A 21,421-nucleotide genomic window follows, 5' to 3' on the forward strand; every position below is an offset into this window, starting at 1 on the left:
GCATCCGGCTCGAGTTCGTGTTTCTTGTGCAAAAACGAAGGTTCCATTACGATTGTGGATGACGGAGATACTAAGAAACAGACAAGCACTCATCAAAAAGGGCAATCAGTGCCTCCTCCGTCTGTTGACAACCAATCCTTGCCTTCCAGGTAGAGTAATAGCACAGATCGTTCCCGTGCCGCCGGCGAACGAAAACGATCGCGCGCCTTCCAGGAAGCGATGATAAACTACGTTGCTGGCTACATCGCGCCTCCATGGCGGCTCTCGGCGAGAAGACTAATGCGGCAGCAGACGTGAAGCGCTTGCTTGCGAAAGACGATGTCTTGACCCCCCCTCTCCCCTCCCCCATGGACCGCCGGAGTCAAGGACGTGAGATGGCTCTGCGGAAGCCGTGCTGAATGCTGCTAGACGTAGCCCATGACATATTCGAAGCAGTTAAAACTACATGAAAGGAACAGAAGGGCAAAACGCGCCTCGGCATTGTTCTTGAAAGTTGCGACGGACGACTGAAAGCGAAGCGGGCACTGGAAAGGACAACTAAAAAAGGAGGGTGAATCAGATGCACTGCCAAGCGGTCTGTACACGCAGACAAAAGAAATGTCTAGGATTCGCGCGACAAAGACGCCTATAGGAGTGGTGAATCGTCGCGTCCTGCAAAGCGTAAAGCTGGAAGATAAGGACAAACGTCGCGTGCCACTTTAAGTACCTTCGAGCAACTCGACTTGGTCAAATGCATCAGCTGTCACGTCCATGTCTAACAACACCGGCTTCGCATCCCGTACGCCCTATTCTGTTGTCCAAGACAAGCCCGTCTACCTCTTTCTTTATTTCCTTCTTGTCCATTTTTCTACCTTTTCATCTTGCTGGACGGCGCGCTGTAATAACCGCGCACTCTCTTAATGATCGACCAGATTCTCGCAAATTACTTTCGTAAGATTGTTTGTCAGTGTTGGTGTTTCAGCAGGCTTCGACATTCACTTTATTAAAGACGAGGCTCGCGTTTTTTGAGCGAGAATGATTAACATTCTTCAGTTCCTTTCAGGGGTGTTTATTTCTCGATTTAATTGGCCTTTTCACTGTCGGAGTCTATAGTAAAAGTCTTGTCGACCTGTGACGCCCGCGTTTTGACGCTTCAAAAGCCTAGCCTCTGTTTCTCACCGTTAACAGTTTTTCAAGTAAAACACAACGTGTTTACTTGGAAATCCCTACGGCCCATCGACGATCGGGCGTGAATTCGGTAGGAAGGTGGCGTTAACTCTAAAGCACGAGTTGAAAGAATTATAATTATGTAGGCACTTAACACACATTTGCTGCAGTCCTTGGCAAAACAAGCGCGCGCGCACTCTCTCTCTCTCTCTCTCTCTCTCTCTCTCTCTCAATTGCGAAATGGCTAAATGTAGTTGGCGGCACGCCCAAGCCGACTGGACGTTGCAGAAACCCTACACTCACTGCTCTGTTGCTATAGGCTGCCATGTTATCATTTTCCTTTCTTTTTTTGCTTCGATACCAAATAGGCACACGATCAACACGAACAGGTTGTAATACTTAAGACTACTTTTCTCCACCATCTTCGTTAACGTTTGTCGTTGGCGAGGACGTAGCACTTGTTCACAGACAACCTTCTGCCAGTTAAAATACGTCGATTCCCACAGCAAGCTTTGCACTGCTGACATAAAAGGGCATGCAATTCAGGTGGAGTCACAAGTATGTCATTGCAAGAAACTATTTTAACAGTTATATATCCGGAACAGCCATAATTACATAACATTATTCCCACGGTGTAGGCACACCGCTATGTAATTCAGCATGCGCGGCACTTTAGAAGAAAGCTTACTAACTATGCACGCCTTGTCTGATATTTTTTTCGTTTTTTTTTCCCCACGTTCAAAATATTTTGCCATCATTTTCTTATGTGGCTACATTGGGAACCATAGCACATACGCCGAAGACGCTTGATCAATTAAAACGCAACACTATGTACTCTTACACAATTTTAAAACCCCGTAATTGAGCAGATTACAAGATATGAACGGTCTAATTTTCTACACCGCCCGTCTAACGCAAGACTGGGTGTCAGAGATTCTGAAGATTTCCTACAGTGAAACAGAGCACCTTGTAAGGCCGCTCGTAGAGAAGCAAGAGTGCAGCGCAGAGATTCGGCTTTGATCGGCCGGGTAAACGGCACTGAAAGCTGAAAGCTAGTGATATGAAATGATCGGGCACATTGCTTTCATTTTTATTTTTTGTTCAAATAGACTTCTTTTTCTCTCGCTTATTGCGGCCCGAGTTTTGCTCGCACATGCTAGAGCGCGGCGCGTACATCAGTCCTTTATTTATTTATTTATTTATTTATTTATTTATTTATTTATTTATTTATTTACCCTCACGGCCTTTGGGGCGTTACAGAGGGGGTGGGTACATGGTTGAACAAGAACAGGACTTAAAGTTGAGGATAAAATCAAGAAAGAACAAAGAAAAACAAAGCACACATATACAGAAAGCACATAGTGCAGGTCTTTAAAAAAACATTCAAAGTACAAAGATAAACTAACGTGTTCAAGCTACAAAAGCAGAAAATTTTTCATCGTGCCTTTGAAGGCCCCAGGATCTCCTATGCAGACAATGGATGGGGGCAGGTGGTTCCAATCTGTTGTTTTCGGCAAGAGCGCAGAAATAGATTTGTACGGTAGAACGGGCCTGAACTTTATGTGTGCGCACCATACGATACCATATGATGCACCATGGCCTGACCTTAAATCTTTCGATAAAGACCGGTAAAATAGAAGGGGTCTAATGCAATAGCATTACAGGCAGACGTCCATCACTTTGAGGGCATCCGTCTGATGAAAACAATGCGCCGATTCCGAAGGAAGGTCAGTCTAACATAGCGTCCCAAAGCGCTAGCTCTCACAGGGGAAGACTGCGAGAAACTGATGCGTAACCCAACGCTTCAGACGTTTCAAACAAACTTTGACATGGAAGGAACATGCGCGCGATAGTGACCTAATGGCTAGATTAGGTAAGGTTGAGGTCGAAGACCGAGGTTCGGTGCCACCATCGGTCACGCATTTCTTTATAGACGGACTTCACCCACTTTGGAGGTATCTCACAGAAAAATCGAAGTGTGTGAACGTGCGCGAGCGGCGTCATCATGGGCACGAAATCGCAAGTTTGTAAGAGGTACAAGGCTTAGAAACATTACTTTGTAAGGGACGCCCGTGATGCATGCGCGCGCAACTGTCGAGACGGGCATCGCACGTTGGAAGCCGTGGGCCGATCCGGGAGGCAGTGCGATAGCAAACTGCGCCACTGTCACCCTGCGCTTGGCCCAGTAAGTGCTATGTTGTAAAACGTAGTCCAGATGATGGGCAGTTTTATAGCAATCGTCGTCGTCGTCGTCGTCGTCGTCACTAGATTGATATCAAGATTAGTAATGCAGTTCACGTCATTACTAGCATCAAGTCGAGTCAGTGAAAAAGACTCAGGACATCACGGCGGAGTGGCCGCGATGAAAGGAATCACAAGCTTGCCGACCGTTCAACCATTGGACATTCCTTCTCATCTTTTTTTTTCTTTTCCAGACATAATTCGCCGATTTCTTTACCTTTTTTTCTTCGTCTTTGCTGTATTGAACACCATATCAAACTAAGACTATTTAAGGCATCAAACTTACATTTGTTAGGGAGCGTATACCTTACAGTAAGCTGATGTCGTGCAACATGAACTTTTTGGAACTCGCGTCATCGCCGAAGCACGCTTTTAATCGAAGCCACGCTTTTTTAGCTTACTCCACCTACCTTCTACATTCACCTACTTTGAATCTACATATAAAATAATAATGAATTTCTTTGAACGTAATGGGAGTGCACGCGCTACTTCGGAAGAGAGCCAACATACATCATTTGTAACATGATACCTTTGCATATGTCGCACAGTTTGCGTCCCTCAGCACCACCTGTCGTTTCATTTTCGTTTCACCCTTCACGGGAAAGGAGCAGTAGGTCAGGATGCCCACGAGCAGTCCAATATCTCTGTCTTTTTTGAAGATAAATTTTCTCTTTCGCTCGCTCGTGGTAGCTCGAACGTGTAACAGTCCTGGAAGCTATACTAAGTGCAGCTGCCGTAGTATATAGATATGAGTATTACACTTTTTATTGTGCGAAATCACTATGATCAGCTTTCATAACGACTTCCTGACAAACATATGTGTCCGAGCTTGCGCGGCCACTGGCATACATTTGGTCCATCGCGTAAATAGCACAATTACACCTTGGCACGCTCGAATAATGTCGACGTTTCGCAAGAAAATATGTCATTAAGGGGAGCTAGGCTGTCGCTCTGCTTTATTTCTGAAACAAGTTACCCATAAGTGTTACTTTAATCGTCACTAGATGTAGGTTTGGAAAACAATGGTAGGAAAAAGATCATTCTAAGCATTGCTTGCCAATTATTTTATTACGCCTACCATTTCGTTCAGTACAGCCCTTCAATTATTCTTTTCATACAGCGTGTTCATCATCATCACCATTTGGCTTTCAGACGACAACGCTTCATTGTCGTTGTCGTCCTCTGTTCTGTTTGCCAAATGACACACCTAGACTAAAAGCGCTATGTGAATTTGAGGTGCATGTGCGTGCAGAAGCTTGCCTGCCGTGTTGCCTTGCATTCCAAGCCATTGTAAGGTCGTAATTTACCTCATCTGAGTCGTTCGTACATAAATGTAACCTAATTTTCTACCATGTATTATACGAATTATACTGTCCTCTAGTTTGGCTATCCAGGAAAAGACGCGAGGCCTGCCACCGTATAGACTTGAAGATGCCCAGCTACAAGGACCCCGGTGCAGTGCACGCGTAACAGACTGCCTTTGGTGAATGAAGGGCTTTTGGTTCACAACTGAGCAAAGTGTTCGCCCTGAGAAAACTGGGAAAATAGAACAGCAGTTCGTGTAAAAGCCCAAAATTAACTTTGTATCCATATAGGAGTGAGTGCTCCCGCTGGCCTCTACTGTAGGAAGCCCTAGAACGTGTGCCACTTCTGGCAATGCAGGCTTATCTTGAAGAAATACACGCCAGTATCACTTTCTATAATACATAGATTTAGCGTAGAACTTGTCCTGCTGGTTCTTGGAGAACAGCGTGCTCCGTTTATGCCGCCTGTGCTGAGCGGTATGCAGGTTCATTAGCATTCAGGAGTTTCAAGCTATGCTTCAAGTTATGTTTCAAGAATTCATTAAAGCTCCGAATAGAATCCGCGTTGCGTTAGACGCGTTAAATTACCTAGCACCTTTTTTTTTTTTTTACAGACCCCTGCGGTTTGTGGAACCACTTGCGTTTTACAAAATATGCCTTCCGGCGCTGCTGTGGGGTTTCTCCACTCAGCTACCAGGAAAGTTACCGTGCCGCTGAAGCGGCTCGCCCATGTAGTTTGCCTTGCGTATTCTCCGAAGCAGCTGCAAGAGCGACTATATACATATTACCGCATTCACCGAGTCATCCGTGCGCCCTGTACCTGCATGACACAGGAAACCACATGTGGTCCCACCTCGGGCAATCTTTGATGAAACAATAGTACCCATTGTTCAGCGTCGAGCGATTGCACGTGGTTGTTCGTCGCTGTGACGCCTTGATCAACCGCTGTAGGTCGGGACAATTCTTCATTCAGTGCCTAAAACAGGCGATGTGATCGCGACACTAAAGTGAGACAAACGGCGAGACTGTGAACATTGAAGCAAGGCTTGGTGGGTTGAGCCTGGAGGTCTTCTGAGGAAATGATGCGTAAAAATACCCTGACACGCCTGTAAGCGCAAAATTATACCCCTAGATTCCAACTGTAAAATGGAAAAACAAACCATTTGAGGGATTCTCAACTGCATTGAAGACGTATCTATCGGATGTCTGACTACAGGTAAAATGCCCTGCTACTGTCCACCCCATGCAGCATGAGCTTAAGAAAAAAAGTATGAATGCCTGAAAGTATGCAAGTATGAAAAGCAAAACTGCTAAGTTTCACAACAACGTGAAACTTGACATCCGGAGTGATAGGGAGAATCTTTACTTAACTAGTAGCGAAGGCAGTTAAACCCAAACAGTAATTTCAAGCGAGTTAGGTGTCAACTTTCGCCAATGAAGAATACAAACAATGTTTTCTCAGCAGACAGCTACAGGCCAATTCCTTCTAAGTAGGCTCTAAGAGCTTGCTGGACCTTAGAATGTATGCATCATCCGCATATATGTGAACTCTAACCATAATTCTACCCTTCCATAGAATTGTCGACTCCCAGCCAAATCTATGTTTCAAACGAGCGGATGAGGCCCATTGGATGAAGTGTGGAAACAAGTACCTGTTATGTTAAGTGTGTCGCGGAGTCGCTTCGGGATTCGCTCTCACGAAAGAAACATTTCGATCATTATCTGCAAGTCCTGAAATGTTTGCCTTCGGAAAGCCGTTGCAACGCTCCGTTTTTTTCCTGTTAGCGATCTCATCAACGCTGTAAAGTATTCTCAAGGACAACTTTAGCGCTATACGCTGAAGGAAACAAGCAAGTAGACGGGACATGTTATAATTAACGACTGACTACACGTACTTGAGCCTGGCTCGTGTCGTGCGTCTACTCGCCTCTCGCGTGTGCAATCGGCGCTGCGCTACGCGCGTCCGTGGCGTTGTTTCCCTCCCGGCGCTGCCGCGGCGGAGTATTTTCAGCGAGTGCACATTACGCAGGCGCGATGACGTCCAGGTCAAGAGCGTTCCGGGCACGGCCCCGCTCCCTATTGCGTTGCTCCCAGGGATACCATGGTCCGTGCTGAATGCTTCGAAGGAGCGAGAATAGCAGCAGCAAAATTAGCGGCAACTGCGAAACCGGGAAGCCTTGCTGTTGCGACGTCAAGCGCGATTGCGGCTTAAGTTGCGCTGCCCGCAGTCTTAAATATGCAAATTTAGATTGTGGGCGCACTGCTGATTCGAAAATGTCAAGCAGTTAAAAGGAAGCCTCACAACAGGAGCTACTTGAAAATACATGAGAGCAGGCAGAGAAATAATTTTGCTCGGCGAAAGAAGAAACGTTCCTGGTTTTTCTAGATGAGGTATAAGGTTGCTGCAACAATGATTCCGTATTCACAGTTCAGCATAACAGCTTCTATTCGATGAGCTACATGCGCATAGCTGCATGCGCTACGCTATAAACTACATGCTGAATGTGCAATGCCGCTTGCGCAAGTGAAGCGGTTGCTCATCCTGCAGGCTGGCCGTAACGCCGTGAGTTGTGGATTGCTGCGATAGTGTTAACATGTATGAGCCAAATAAATATTAGTTGACCCTTACTTGAGCGGCGGCCGATGACGAAGAAAAGTAACCACATTGTAACCTCGTGGCATTAGCTTTTAAATATCTTCTGTGCCATATTTGCAAGGCCGCCGTAAATAACCGCACCAGTTGAAAATATTTCAATAAATATTCGACATTTATTCACTCCGAATTCGCTTCTACCTCTCGGCTTCTATTGCATTTGCCTTCGGGAGGCAGTGTTTGCGCACGCTCGTTCATTTGTCACTAACAGTGGAATTCTGGTCAAAACACAATCCACGTAGTTTCCGACGAAAGTGGTAAGCGCTTCGACCGTGAACACAGCCCATTTATCATGATAGACAATACAGACGACCTGACGCCGGGAATACGTCTAAAATGCGTCCTGTTTATGAATATTACATTAGTGTGCAGCGTAAACAGATAATATACCTTATTAAAACAAAATTACGACCGCGACCGAAAGTTTCTATAAAGTCAGGTGGGTAACGTAAGAATGTCTTTGGGGAGCTTTTAAACTCAAGTAATCACATTGACGGAAATGCCATCCACATGAACTCGGCCTCGGCGCTCAATTCCTGGCCTCGATCGTTCATTAAACGATTTCAACAGTCACCGTGGCAGATAGAGCGCATTCTAACTAGTGTTCCTCGCAAATACCATGTTATAGAGTTTGAAGTGCGCGCGATAATTTCGGGTTGTATTATTCTCTCATTAAATGCATGTAAAAAAGTATGGCTCTCAACCATGAAGAACATATTGTATAGAACACTCATTCAAGATTAAAGCGAGAGTTGTACAGACAGTGTAGGTGAGGAAGTGCTAATTCGCGTAAACAGTCCATAAACTTCAGAAAACTTCCGGTATACCGGACGTTTTCTGGCGGTTCTGGCGTTAGATGAGAATACACCTTCATTTAATGTCATTACTGTTCCTCCTTTAATACCATGCTTGGTGTGAGCCAGTCCATTTTTCACGTGTGCGCTAAATACCAACCGACAAATGCGAACTCATCTTAGGCTAAATGGTACAGAAAGTCTGCGCGCGTTGATTCTGCATGACTTCACGCGAGAATGCTGACAGTTCGCTGAAAACCACGTCCATGGATGAGAAGGACGTTTAGTTGGCCTCTCGATACTGTATATGCCATGACAAGGCAACCTAAAAAAAAGTGAGCACATGGAGAGGACAACCAACGAAAAGCATGCTTTTCAAAGTAAACGATATCGGTAAGCGGTGCCCGCGACGATCACTTAAAACGCGTGTCCCCCCGACTTACCCAACGAAGTCATGGTTCAATGCTCGCAAGTCAGCTCTTGTGTAGGAAGCGCGAGTACTGATAAATGTAGCCGCTACCGTTCTGAGTTCTTGGTTAACGTGATGTACACGTGAAATGCTTCGCCTCCGGGGTCTTCTCTTGTTACGGCCCGTGTGTGAATGTTCGTGACGTATGTGGACGCTCTGTCGTCATTCTTGGTATCAGAGACTCGCCGCCTTCTCGAGCCGTTTCTCCGGCGGAAATCTCGCCGCACGCGCTTGCAAGCGGACCTGACGCAGCGGCGGTTTCTTCCTTTCTCGCAGTAGCGGCAGCAGCGACGGCGGCATCATGCAACTGTGTGTGCTCCTGTCGCTAGGCCTGTTGGCCACCGCGCTGGCCGAGAATGACGAGGCAACCACGGAGGAGACCCCCGAGAAGCGGTTACGTACGTATCCTTGCGTATTTGTGTTGTCCGCGTTGCGGAGTTTCAAAGCACTTGCGATGCAAATCGAGACCTTTTTTTTATAGTTCTGACTAATGACCATGAGAGAGACAACGACCTAAATAATTAGAGTCGGATACTCGACCAGATGTTGATTTATCATCTCGACGAAAGCCACGCAACGAAAAGAAAAGACGACAACAGAATGCCTGCGCCTTTTTGCCCCGCAAATACGCTTGTGTTTGGTTTCGCGGTGCTAACTGACAAGGTTGTTTTTATACTCTATGCCTGAGTTGGAGTTGGATTCCTGATGCCCCAGAATGCCCACTGCACTCAGTTTTACAATGCAAGGCACAGACACCGGAGTGCAACACATAGCGTCCTACGACAATTATTGGAGGACGCTCTAGCGCTATTGTCAACATGATCTGCATGTATTCCCTTTCGGCCAGGGTAGCAATGATCACAGAGGAAGGAAATAAACTGCCTGTGATGGATAGCTCGCCTATTTGCCTAGATTCTGTCCTTTTGACTTCACACGGCTTTGGGACTCTGCAAGTATCATCTACAACGAAATATTGCCCTATGAACGGAATAAGTCACAATTATTAAGCATGTGGGCCCAGCAGTTTCTTGACTTCTCGTGGCTCAGTATTCCTTGCAAATTTAGAACGATAAAATACAATAACGCCTCAAGAACGTCTGAAGCCACAGGTACGAAGACAAGACAAGTTCATGTGCTCACCATCATTCCCATATTAGCTTAACTATCGCAGCGCCAAAGCACCCGCCAGTGCCTTCTGTAGGAAACTCTATGCAAGACACAGGTGGCGTCAGCCAATAGGGAACGCCCTCAAGTGAACACACTGTTACTCTCAGCGTGCGCACACAGGTGTTTGTTTTGGGATGGTTGCAAGCATCACCCTGTCCCTGCGCGCTTCAGCGTCCCCTACTACTCTTCTAGCACAAACTGGGTCATTGTCTCTACCCCTAGATAACCCCGTACCTTCCACTCTAATGCGATATTGCTGTTCGTCCGGAACTCTGCAACGTTCCTGACAGGTGCGTGGCCGTTTCTTGCAGTGGTGTACCCGCCTAACGAGCTGCCGTCTCCAGGCGGCTACTGTCAGTCGCCGCTGGGCGTGCCGGGCCGCTGCGTGCCTTACCAGGAGTGTCGCTTCCTGTTCGACGACGAGTTCCTGGCCCGGCGCTCGCTGTGCGGCTTCCTCCGGCGTCAGTCACTCGTGTGCTGCCCTCAGAGTGGTGGTGGTGGAGGAGGAGGAGGTGGTGGTGGAGGATTTGGCGGAGGCTTCAATAGTGGCTTCGGCGGAAACGGATTTGGAGGAAACGGTTTCGGTGGAAACGGATTCGGCAACTTCTTCCCCCAACAGGTATACTTCCACGGGAAACGTACGCGGTTCCTTGTTATTGAGGCGCTCCTTTACTAATTCATTCATTAATTCGCTCGCTCGCATGCTGGGCACTTTCATCATTAAACTAATATGAATGTGGACGAAAGAAAAGCCGTAGTTTGAGTACCCGACACAACCTCTACAGTTGACATCGTGGGTCATGCTTGCGTATACTAGCATCGCACGTGCATCCAGTCAAACAACCACAAACGCAATTAAATACCATTACAGGGAAAAGGCTTTGTGAACTCAGTCTCTAAAATATTTTTGTGTGTTTGTTGTTCATACGCTATCTGAGGTTCTACTATGGTGCCATAAACTATAGCTAGAACTGGCGCACTATATATACTATAGTGCTATAACTTCTGACAGCAAACATGCCACTCGCATATCCTCCATTGAAACCCACCTCATTGCGCTACCGTAACGGTAGTTACTTACGCTGCGTAAATTGCTTCCACTGCAATCGCTGGCAAAGAGCACGCACGAAGAAGTGTCAATGTCAATGCGGCTGCTGTGTGCCGTTGTTTTGTGGCCTTCCTTAAAACACTTCACGCGTCTGACTGCGACGTGTACGGCTGGCAGTTACCTCAGGTACCACAACATACCTTTCCGGGCCAGGGTCGGCCGCTGCAGCCCAGCCGGCGGCCCTTCTTTCCTGGAGGTGGTGGCGGAGGAGGAGGAATCAGGCGGCCACAGTTCGGCCGCCCACGGCAGCCTCCCGCTGAGCGACCGCGGCCACAGAAGATTTGGGGCACGGAAGGTGCGTATCACGCGCATTCGCTTTAGCAACAGAGCGGTACCTTAGCTTTTCCGCGTAACCTACAATCATTTAAGGAATACCGGAATGACACGATGACATAGGCGTAAGCAGCATCGCTGGTGGCGTCACCTTGTGACTGAGCCCAACCAGAGCACACAAAACTCGTATTGCAATGAGGAGCTACGAGCTGCTTAAGTGCCTGGATAGAAGCGTCGGCAGTGACGTAACCATCAGTGTACATGTACCGGCTATTTTACAGATTCAATGAACCAGGTTCAGCCCGGTAACGCCCCTATCCCTCCTCCGAAAGAAGACTTGCGCCCCTCCCCATTTATTATTAAATAATTTTCATTCATTCATTCACGTAACTTGAACCAAACGTTAACCCCACAAAGACCAGGCGTTATTACACATCAAGAAAAATTAAACCTTAATCACTTAATTTTATTTCGGGAAAGGAGACTACATTCGTACCAAAAAAGACAATAAAATGTTATTAAAGAAAGTTTATTTAATAGTAGTAATTCAGTGGAGAGAGAGAGAGAGAGAGGTCATAAGGGAAAGGTAGGGAGGTTAATCAAGCTGAGCCCGGTAGGTTACCCTGCACTGGGGAAGCGGAAAAGGGGATTGAACGAGGAGAAGTAAGAAAGAAGGTAGTAGTTGGACTATCACAGCAACACATTTCTTTATTGATTCAACTGTTATATCTACTCGCCTCGGCTATTACCGCGAGTGTCAATTGCAGGCGTAGTTAAAGTAGTAGCGTTTCGGCAACTTAGCGAGCAAATATTTAAAATGAAAAGCGGTAAGAAAATGCGCTTAAGCATACGGCCTAATTCTCAGCTCGGTATACTAAACCTGTCTACTGCCTTGTCTACACCCTGTGGGTCAAGTGAACAAAATAAAACCTTAAACAAAAAATTAGCGTTACACTCACAAAGAGAGAGAGAGAGCAAATGATAAAGGAAAGGTAGGGAGGTTAACCAGGACTGAGCCCGGTTGGCTACCCTACACTGGGGAAAGGGAAAAGGGGACGGAAAGATTAAAAGAAGAAGAGAAAGTCTACTGGGTATATCGTTCGGTCACTCAGTTCGGATCACAAACGCTGACTCAAACCAGTAGCCTTCAAATATCGCAGCAGAGCTTTTGTGGCCTTTTGTAGCTGCGATATGCGAGGCCATGGTCCCAAGATCTTCTTCAAGGTGAACGGTGTTCTATCTAGCTGATTGAGAGCTGTGCAGAGGTCATGTCTTTCGTTTTGAAAAGATGGGCAGTAGCACAGTAGATGTTCTATAGTTTCCTCGGCACCGCAGGCATTACAGTTGGCGCTATCAGTCATTCCAATCAAAACCGTATATGCATTGGTGAATGCGACGCCCAAGCGTAAGCGGCACAGCATTGTTTCTTCATTTCGCAGAAGCCCTGGTAACAGCCGCAGTTTCATAGAGGGGTCGAGGGAATGCAATCGTTCTTGGGTGAATTCAGGTGTGTGCCACTTCTCTAATGTCATACGGTGTGCTACCTTGCTTAGGTGTTCGGCTGCGTCGGTCCGCGATAAAGGTACAGAAACAAGGGTTGCTCCTTCGTGTGCTTTCCTAGCAGCTTCGTCAGCGAGGTCGTTGCCGGTGATACCGCAGTGGCCAGGCAGCCACTGAAACACGACGTCGTGTCCTTTCGCTATCATACGATGGTGCATTTCTCGTATCTCCGACACTAGTTGTTCACACGACCCGCGACGAAGAGATGACAGAAGACATTGTAAGGCCGCCTTCGAATCGCAGAATATTGCCCACCGATTAGCGGGTTGGTTGTTAATGTAATCAACGGCACCTCGGAGGGCAACAAGCTCCGATGCGGTCGATGTTGTCATATGAGAAATCTTGTATCGGACGCTAATTGATCGTGATGGTATAACCACTGCGCCGGTGGAGCTGGTCTGAGTGGAAGAGCCATCCGTATATATGTGGACTCGGTCAAAGTAGAAAGTGTTCAAACAATCCAGAGCTGCTTGCTTCAGGGCCAAGGTAGGCAGGTCGGTCTTCTTCCTTATCCCTGGAACCGTGAGACGCCCTTGAGGTTGTTCTAAACACCACAAAGCTGAGGTTGAACGTGCTGAGGGTGTGAAGCCCGATGGTAGACAGGCACGATGGATGCTGACCTCGTTGGAGAAGGACGCCTGTGGTCGTCGTTCTGGCAGGCAGGCAAGAGAGCTTGATTGCATGCGTGAAACATGACGAACATGGGCCCTAAGCGTGTCGATGCTAATGTGTGTCGCGATCGGATGGTCTCGAGCCATTATAATGGTTCCTGCTGTTGAGGCGCTCCGCGGAAGTCCTAGGCAAACACGTAGTGCCTGCGCTTGCACGCTCTGTAGTTCTCGAAGATTTGACTTGCATGTTTTAGCAAGCACGGGAGAACTGTAACGTAGCAATCCGATGAAAAGTGCTCGATATAACTGTAGCATGGAGCCCACTGAGGATCCCCATGTTTTCCCGGCGATAAACTTGACGACATGAACAATAGATGTGAGCTTCTTCTTCAAGTGGGCAACATGAGGGCTCCAAGAGAGGTCCCGGTCCACAATTACACCCAAAAACCGATGATTTTTCTTGTAGGAGATAGGCTGGCCATTAATGCACACTGGATAATGAGACATTGGTTTTCGTGTGAAAGCGACTAACGCACATTTTTCTGTAGAGATGGTAAGGCCTTGTGTGTGAAGATAGTGAGATGCCTGTGTTGCTGCTTTCTGTAGCCTTGCGCGAACCTGCAGGCGAGTGACCGCTGATGACCAGATGCAGATGTCGTCGGCGTAGATTGAGACACTCACTGTTTCCGGTAGGGATTCGGCCAGCCCAAGAAGCGCGAGGTTGAAAAGAATAGGGCTTAGAACCCCACCTTGGGGAACTCCTCGGCATGTGTAGTGGTCGGTAGTGGGACCATCTTCCGTACGTACGAACATGGACCTTTGTGTCAAGTAGTTTCTGATCCATCGATATACTCGCCCTCTTAGTTCAATTGTCAAAAGTGCGTCTAGAATGGGTTGATGGGAAACGTTGTCGTAAGCGCCTTTCACGTCCAGAAAGAGCGCTACTGATAATTGTTTCCAAGATTTTTGCTGTTCTACAGATGACACTAAATCGATGACGCTGTCAATCGATGAACGGCCTCGTCGAAATCCCGCCATAGAATCAGGGTAAATCTTGTGGTGTTCTAGGTACCATTCGAGACGCATGAGGATCATGCGTTCCATGAGTTTCCCGACGCAGCTTGCAAGTGCTATAGGCCGATACGATGCCAGTTCGAGCGGCGACTTTCCTGCTTTTAGTAGCGGTACCAGGCGGCTGCGTTTCCACTCCTGTGGGACGACACCATCTTGCCATGAACTATTAAAAAGGCTGAGGAGTTCTCTTCGTGCTTCTCGGCCTAGGTGGCGCAAAGCAGTATATGTTATGCCATCGGGCCCTGGTGAAGACGAACACCTACAGAGCGCCATAGCAGCTTCTAATTCTTCCATAGAGAATGGAGCCTCCATGCTGGTATCTCGTGGACCGGGGATGTCGCTTAAAGCCATGTCAGGGACTAAAACTGTGCCGCCGGCGATTTGCGCGCAAAATTCCTCTGCAACGTCTATCTCGCGGCGGTTTTGATAGAGAGCGAGGGCGTTAAAAGGGTGTCGTTGCTGGGGTCTTGAGCAAAGACCCCGTAGGGTACGCCACACACGGGACAATGGCTTGCGGGGGTCCAGTGACTCGCAAAAGCATTTCCATCTTTGATCCGCTAGCTTATCCATTCGGCGTCTTATCTTCTTTTGCATGCGCCGAGCTTCTCCGAGGTCAAGAATTGACTTTGTGCGCCTGTACCTCCTTTCAGCACGGCGGCGTATTGTACGAAGCCTTTCCAATTCAATGTCATTCTCTGTACGCTTTTTCGAATGTGTGAAGCAACGCGTGCAATCTTGCATTGCGTCTGCAATTATGTCTTCTAATCTGCGTGCGATATGTTTCTTGCAGGTGTCTTCTACTCGATCTTGAAAGACTGTCCAATCGATTTGACGAGATACATCCGGTAATGCGGCGTCTAGACCATTGATTCTCACATAGGTCGGAATATGATCACTTCCATGGGTTTCAATATCAGTGAACCACTGCACGCTCGAAGTCAGGCAACGTGACACCAAAGTCAAGTCAAGGCAGCTACTGTACGTTGTTCCTCGCAGAAATGTCGGACTTCCGTCATTTAGAAGACACAGGTTGTGGCCTGATGCAAAGGATATTAGTGACCTGCCCCTCGAATTTATCCTGGAGCTTCCCCATATATGGTGGTGAGCGTTGAAGTCCCCTGTTATTATCCAAGGACCGGGAGTAGTAGCCATAATATCTTCTAGTCTTTTGCTGTCAAACTGACTTGTTGGGGATAGGTAGACGCCAATAATAGTAAAAGACAGCCTCTTCTTTTTCACACTAACACAGACGTATTGGTTACCGTCGTGTGGCGCTACGGGTTGCGAAAAATACGTTAGGTCCTTGCGAATATAAACCAGAACCTTACTACTACGGGCACACGTTGTTGAAACAAAAGGTTCATATCCTGATAGTCTTATGGAGGCTGATAAGTTCGGTTCACAGATCACCAGTATAGGAAAGTGGTAGTCAAACACGAACTGTCGAAAATCCGAAATACGAGACCTTAGGCCTCTCGCATTCCATTGGAATATGGAGGCACTTCTCACATCATCCCGGAACGATCGCTGTTGCTGTCGATGAGCCATGGTTCTGCTGTAGAAGTTCTCAAGCACTGGACTTCTGAAGGCTCGCTAGAACCGGATTGATGGCATCCAGCACTTGCAACGCACTTCGAGCTGTTGGTGTCTGTATCTTGTCCAGAAGAACACGAATAGCACTCACCAGAGAGCTGATCATGACAACAATTTGTTGATCTTGGTCCGTCAGTTTTTCAGGAACAGTCGAAGTGTCCCTTGCTGTAGACGTCTGATTTCGCTCAGTAGGAGCATGTAGCCTCGGGAGTGCAGGCCACGCGTCAGCAGCAGGGCTGTTCGTTGCATCTTTGTCCTTTGAGCTGACTGCGTTTGGCCTGGGCGGAAGAGTGGGTGGCAGTGTACGTGGTTGGGGCTCTGCAGAGGCTTTGGAGGTTCGTGATCGACGTCGGCGACGCGATCGTCGCCGCCTAATAGATGTTGCTGCTTCTCGGTGAGACGAGTGGTCTCTAACCATTTTCCTCAATATTGCCATTTCCTTGCGAACTAACGGGCATTCCTTCGAGGAGGCATCGTGAGGGCCGCTGCAGTTTGTGCACTTCAGCACACTGGCTTCGCACGTGTTAGTGGTGTGGGGCCCAGTGCAGCGAGAACAGACGGTAGTGTTCTTGCACACACTACTCACATGCCCAAACTTCATGCACTTCCAGCACTGCAGCGGTTTTGGTATGAAGGGGCGAACTGCGTGTCGGAAGTGGCCCACTTTTACATGCGATGGTAGGGATTCGCCTTTAAATATGATTTTGACACACCGTGACGTGCCGAGACGAAACGCGTTTGTGATGATGGTGTTTTCTGTAGCTGGCTTGATTAAGATCGACAGATCGGAGTCGGCAATGGTCTCATCAACATCGTAAATTACGCCACTACTGATTTGTTTGCCCAGCGGAATATGAGAGCGGACTTTCATCCCGTCAAGTTCCATGACATTGCGCAGGGAATCCAACGCAGCCGCGTGTTCTACGTCAATTGCTAGGACGTTCTTACGGGTGTTCACTCTGATGTCTTTGATTTCATTCGGAACCAGTGCCTCTAGATGTGAAGACACGGCTTGCCTGTTGAGGCGTCTCAGGTTGTCAGTAGCGAGAACTGGCGTGAACAGGATGGTGAGCTCCTCGGTATTCCGCGAAGATCTCACGGTGGACTCACTCGAATTCGAGGATGCGCTGAGAAACCTTCGTTTTGCTTTACGACTCCGCACCAGCTCGAAGGCGTCGTCACAAGAATCTTCACCGCTGACATAGTACTGCATGGTGTCGTCGCTGTCAGTGTCGCTCTCGGTGCCGTTGCGCTTCCTGGAGGCAGCCGTCGCGGGCACTGCCGAGTCCGGCGGACGCGCGTGAGACTCCATCTCCATCGCAGTTAAGGAGGAAATAGCAGTTCACTGGCAAAGTCTAAAAAAAATCCACAAAATAAGTAGAGCTGGAAGACTCTGTGTTCTGCCTGAAAGGCACTTCGTCTTCCTCTACACTCACAAAAGATCAAAGGGCACCTAAGCACTTCTTAGGAGCTGTGAATGCGAAAGCATTCATGTTGAATTGAGCAGTCCTTCGAGTTTTGTGAGCAGCCTGCGGTGCCAATGCCGCATGCCACCGAAGCGACGATGCTCATCAGGCGACGCGTCGCGGCGATCGATACCCTCTCCCTCACGCAACACCTGCCGCGCTAATGCGGAAGCAGATGTTCTCTTTCGCCCGCTCTGCTTTATGGAGGCACGCTCGTGCCGAGAGCGAGGGTGACGTGGCGCCGCGATGATGCCCTCTCCCCTTACGTAACGCCTGGCGCCCTATCGCGGCAGCGGGTGTTCCCTTTCGCCTGCTGTGCTCCGTCGAGGCAGGATCGTGACGTGGCGTCGCAGGCAATGAGAACGAGAGTTTAGGTGCCGTTTCGCGGCTACAGACGACAGACGCCGACTTTTTTGCTCAATGGGCCGTTTGACGCTTTGACATCAATATTACAACACAATTTTACTAGACCAATGCGTTACCATTTCTTTATATGGTACACTCCCTTTAAAACGAAACCGACTAAGCCGTACTTTCTGATGTAATGAACAATGCGTGAACATTTGGTTAATTTCTCATGCACCTATGCAAAAAAGAAGTAACTCAGCGTAACAGGAATTGATCATTCGGTTACGCCGAACTTAGCAGCCGCCACTGACGCTTGCAACTCTGCTCAGCGAAAGGCCCGTAAAATAAGACTTGGAGAAGGCAACTCTGCCCACTACACGCGCAGCCAATTGTGTTTATGTGTACATGAACAGCTACGCATGCAATGACGATGGCGCGAAACCTGCAGACCCGACCCCGTAGAAACAATAATGGAGGAAGTCCTCAGTACAACTCTGCAAGAGCCGGTGAATTGGCAAAGACGACTCCAAGCAGTCACAAGAACCAGCTACTGATGCATCTGATAGCACCCGGAATACTTTTGTGCACTTCGTTTTTGTTTCTTCAGCATAAGGGCATTGTAGGGTTCTTGAGCAAGGTAGACGAAATGTCAGCTTTTGTTACAACGCACAGATACGCAGGGCCAGCAAAAACAGGATTAAGTAAGAGCGCATAACGTCACACTTTGTTTCATGGAAATCCAATGAATAACTGTATTTACGCCTGCCCTTTTGCTTTTAGTGCTCTTTCATCCATTATTTTGTGTGTTGTATACTTGGGTGAAGCAGGAATAGCATATACTAAATTCTATTGATTACTTCAACTAAGGCGAACTTCTGATAAGACTAACAGGTTTTCACGGTTCGTGCAAGCTAGTCTTAACGGAACTCTACTGCATATTTTAATAACTGTTGTATGGCCGTTTCAACAAGTGCCTGCTTCCCTTGTTCAAGCATTGGTTAACTACGCCATTGTTAATTTGGCACGATCTGTACACCGCCTACAAGACAGCGCTATAGTGAAACGCCCTTTTCTGTCACCAGTTTCTGACTTCAGATTCTCCTGCACTGCAGCTTCGAAGTCTGCGAAGCACAGTACTCGTGTAAGGCACTGGTCACTTCTTGCCTCATTACAACCGCTTTAGAAGTGCAGCAATAGGTCGCCCCGTTGGCAAATACACGATTCCTATATGAGCGATTCCATGAAGTGTAGACGTAGCGCTCTTCTGGCACCCGTTACCACGCTGAATTTTGTTTTTTTTGTTTTTGTCCCTCGAACAGTTATTTTTGCGTAGCCTTTATACGAGGTATCGGATCGAGCAGTACAGCACCTTGTTTTCACGTGCGGCGCCACGCACTTGACGAACTTCCTCGTGCGAGCAATACGAAATGAGCGCGGACAGCGCCGATGCATTAGCGATTATCCCCTCCGTCTCAGCCACGCCGGAAAGATCTCGTCCTTGAAATGTCGCAGGAACACAACCACTTGATGCTGGCACAGTGGCGCCATGGAGTCTTCTTTCATGCATGGGCGGCCATGTGGCTCTTTCAGTAGGTGTGGCCACGAGTCCTCTAATTCAAGCATAGGAGAAGCTTCAAAAGCTAGGAACGTATTTATTGCACAGCCGCTATGCGCTCCGGTTTGCTCATAACGCAAGGAGCAGCCGCAATAATTGCTCAACATAACCAGACGAGGAAGCTGGCTCCAAAACGTAGACTAAAGCCCGTAATGAAGCAACCAATTGCGGCGAGCTGCACGTAAGGACTATTATTTTGCACGTTGCTATACAGGAGTTGCACCATCCCTACTTGCGATCGTTTAGTCGAATTCGTGTCGGTTATATTCAAAGCGTAACGATTTTAACTTTGTCTTGGAGTGCATTATAACTTCGTGAACAAAAGGAGAACGGAAAAGAAATTCGCCGAGTCCCGTTTATTTTGCTTTCCTCTTTGTTGTCCGCACAAACCTGACACACGCATGCAGCAAAGCAGGGCGTGTTTCTTAAAGACGGCTTTAATAAACACAAATAAAGATAAAGGTAGCCAAACGAGCAGTTCATAGTAGTCAGAATGACATCAGGAAAGCAGTTTAAGAAATAGCTCGAAGACATTTTCTTACCTCGCTTCATCACGAGTAAGCAGCGGTCTTTTCGTTACCTTGTTTGCATCTGTCTCATTAAACGCATATATATCTAAAGGCTTCTTTTATAGCACTCGGAAGCGAGAGCGGGAATTGCCGTGAGCTCTTGGGCGATGGTTGAGCGAGGCATGTTCTCTTTGCAGATTGCGGCGTAGCCAGCAGCGCCTTGGTCCGCATCGTGGGAGGCAGGGAGTCCAACCTGGGAGCATGGCCCTGGATTGTAAGTGTCTTGACGCCAAGGCCTGTACCTGTCGGCGCGCCAGCAATGAGCTGCTGTGACGACGCACAGTTAAAAGAGGCGCCCACGTGACGCGTTAGTCTTATTGTTACGCTCTTCGTCACCGCAGAGCGCGGGATACAATCGATTAAGAAAAACGAAGACTAAACCAAACGCATCCAGTACCAGCGGATGGGCATACTTTTATGTCCGTACCTATAGCTCCGTTTAATTCCTAAACCCTGCGTTTATGCGATTGTCCTTGCCAGAGTAAATAAATCTTCCAACTCCTTCGCAGCTCGTTGCAGAGGGCTGCCCATTTATGAGAATGGAATATGAAACATTTCAGCGTTTCCCCCATTTATTTATAATGTTCTGTTCGAGTGGACGGACGTGTGGCAACAGTAACAACACCATTGCATTAAAGCCAGCCGCATGACTACTGGTAAAGTGTGTCATGGTTGCTGAACGGTTGCATCGACAGGGGCGGGCACTCAGTGCTCACTGTGCTTCCTGCGGGGCAGCAGAAACAACGAGTCATTTATTATTGGACCTGTCTCTCCCCTCCTTCATTACGCTATCTCTGCACTTAACAGAGACTACCGATCCCTTATCATGTGCTGCAATGGACGACATATTTCACGTTAGTCCTGCTTCCAGACATGATCAAGGGCACAGAGCCCTAATTCTAACATTTGAGAGCGCAGCTCTAAGGGGCCCGTCCCTGCGGCGAGCGTCGGCGTTCCAGGCGTAACCGAGCGAACGAGCACAGCGAAAGATGAGCGAACGCGGCGCGCAGCGGGGGGTGAAAAAAAGCGGCGAGAGAGGAGGTACGAGAAGGAAAGCGGAGAGGAGGGTGCAGCGGAACCATGAGAGAGAGAGAGAGAGAAAATGATAAATGAAAGGTAGGGAGGTTAACCAGGACTGAGCCCGGTTGGCTACCCTACACTGGGGAAAGGGAAAGGGGGACGGAAAGATTAAAAAAGAGAGAGAGAGAGAGAGAAAGTCCACTGGAGATATCAGACGGTCACTCAGTCCGGATCATAGACGCTGACACAATCCGGTCGCTTTCAAATATCGCAGCAGCGCTTTTGTGGCCTTTTGTAGCTGTGATATGCGAGGCCATGATCCCAAGATCTTGTTCAAGGTGAACGGCTTTCCATCTAGCTGATTGAGAGCTGCGCAGAGGTCTTGCCTTTCATTTTCATAAGATGGACAG

The 21,421-nt window shown here is 48.0% G+C and overlaps 1 protein-coding gene across 1 annotated transcript in view; it reads left to right on the plus strand.

Annotated features, from left to right (window-relative positions):
* LOC126532127 (transmembrane protease serine 9-like) overlaps nucleotides 1-21,421 on the plus strand; it is a 69,958-nt gene that overhangs the window by 37,792 nt on the left and 10,745 nt on the right. The window contains exons 10-13 of the mRNA XM_055070537.2: nucleotides 8,884-9,005; nucleotides 10,086-10,393; nucleotides 11,000-11,177; nucleotides 20,129-20,205. Of these exons, the coding sequence (XP_054926512.1) occupies nucleotides 8,884-9,005; nucleotides 10,086-10,393; nucleotides 11,000-11,177; nucleotides 20,129-20,205 (685 nt within the window). The remainder of the gene's footprint in view (nucleotides 1-8,883; nucleotides 9,006-10,085; nucleotides 10,394-10,999; nucleotides 11,178-20,128; nucleotides 20,206-21,421) is intronic.

Source organism: Dermacentor andersoni, chromosome 5 (assembly GCF_023375885.2).
Source record: "Dermacentor andersoni chromosome 5, qqDerAnde1_hic_scaffold, whole genome shotgun sequence".
NCBI lineage: Eukaryota > Metazoa > Arthropoda > Arachnida > Ixodida > Ixodidae > Dermacentor > Dermacentor andersoni.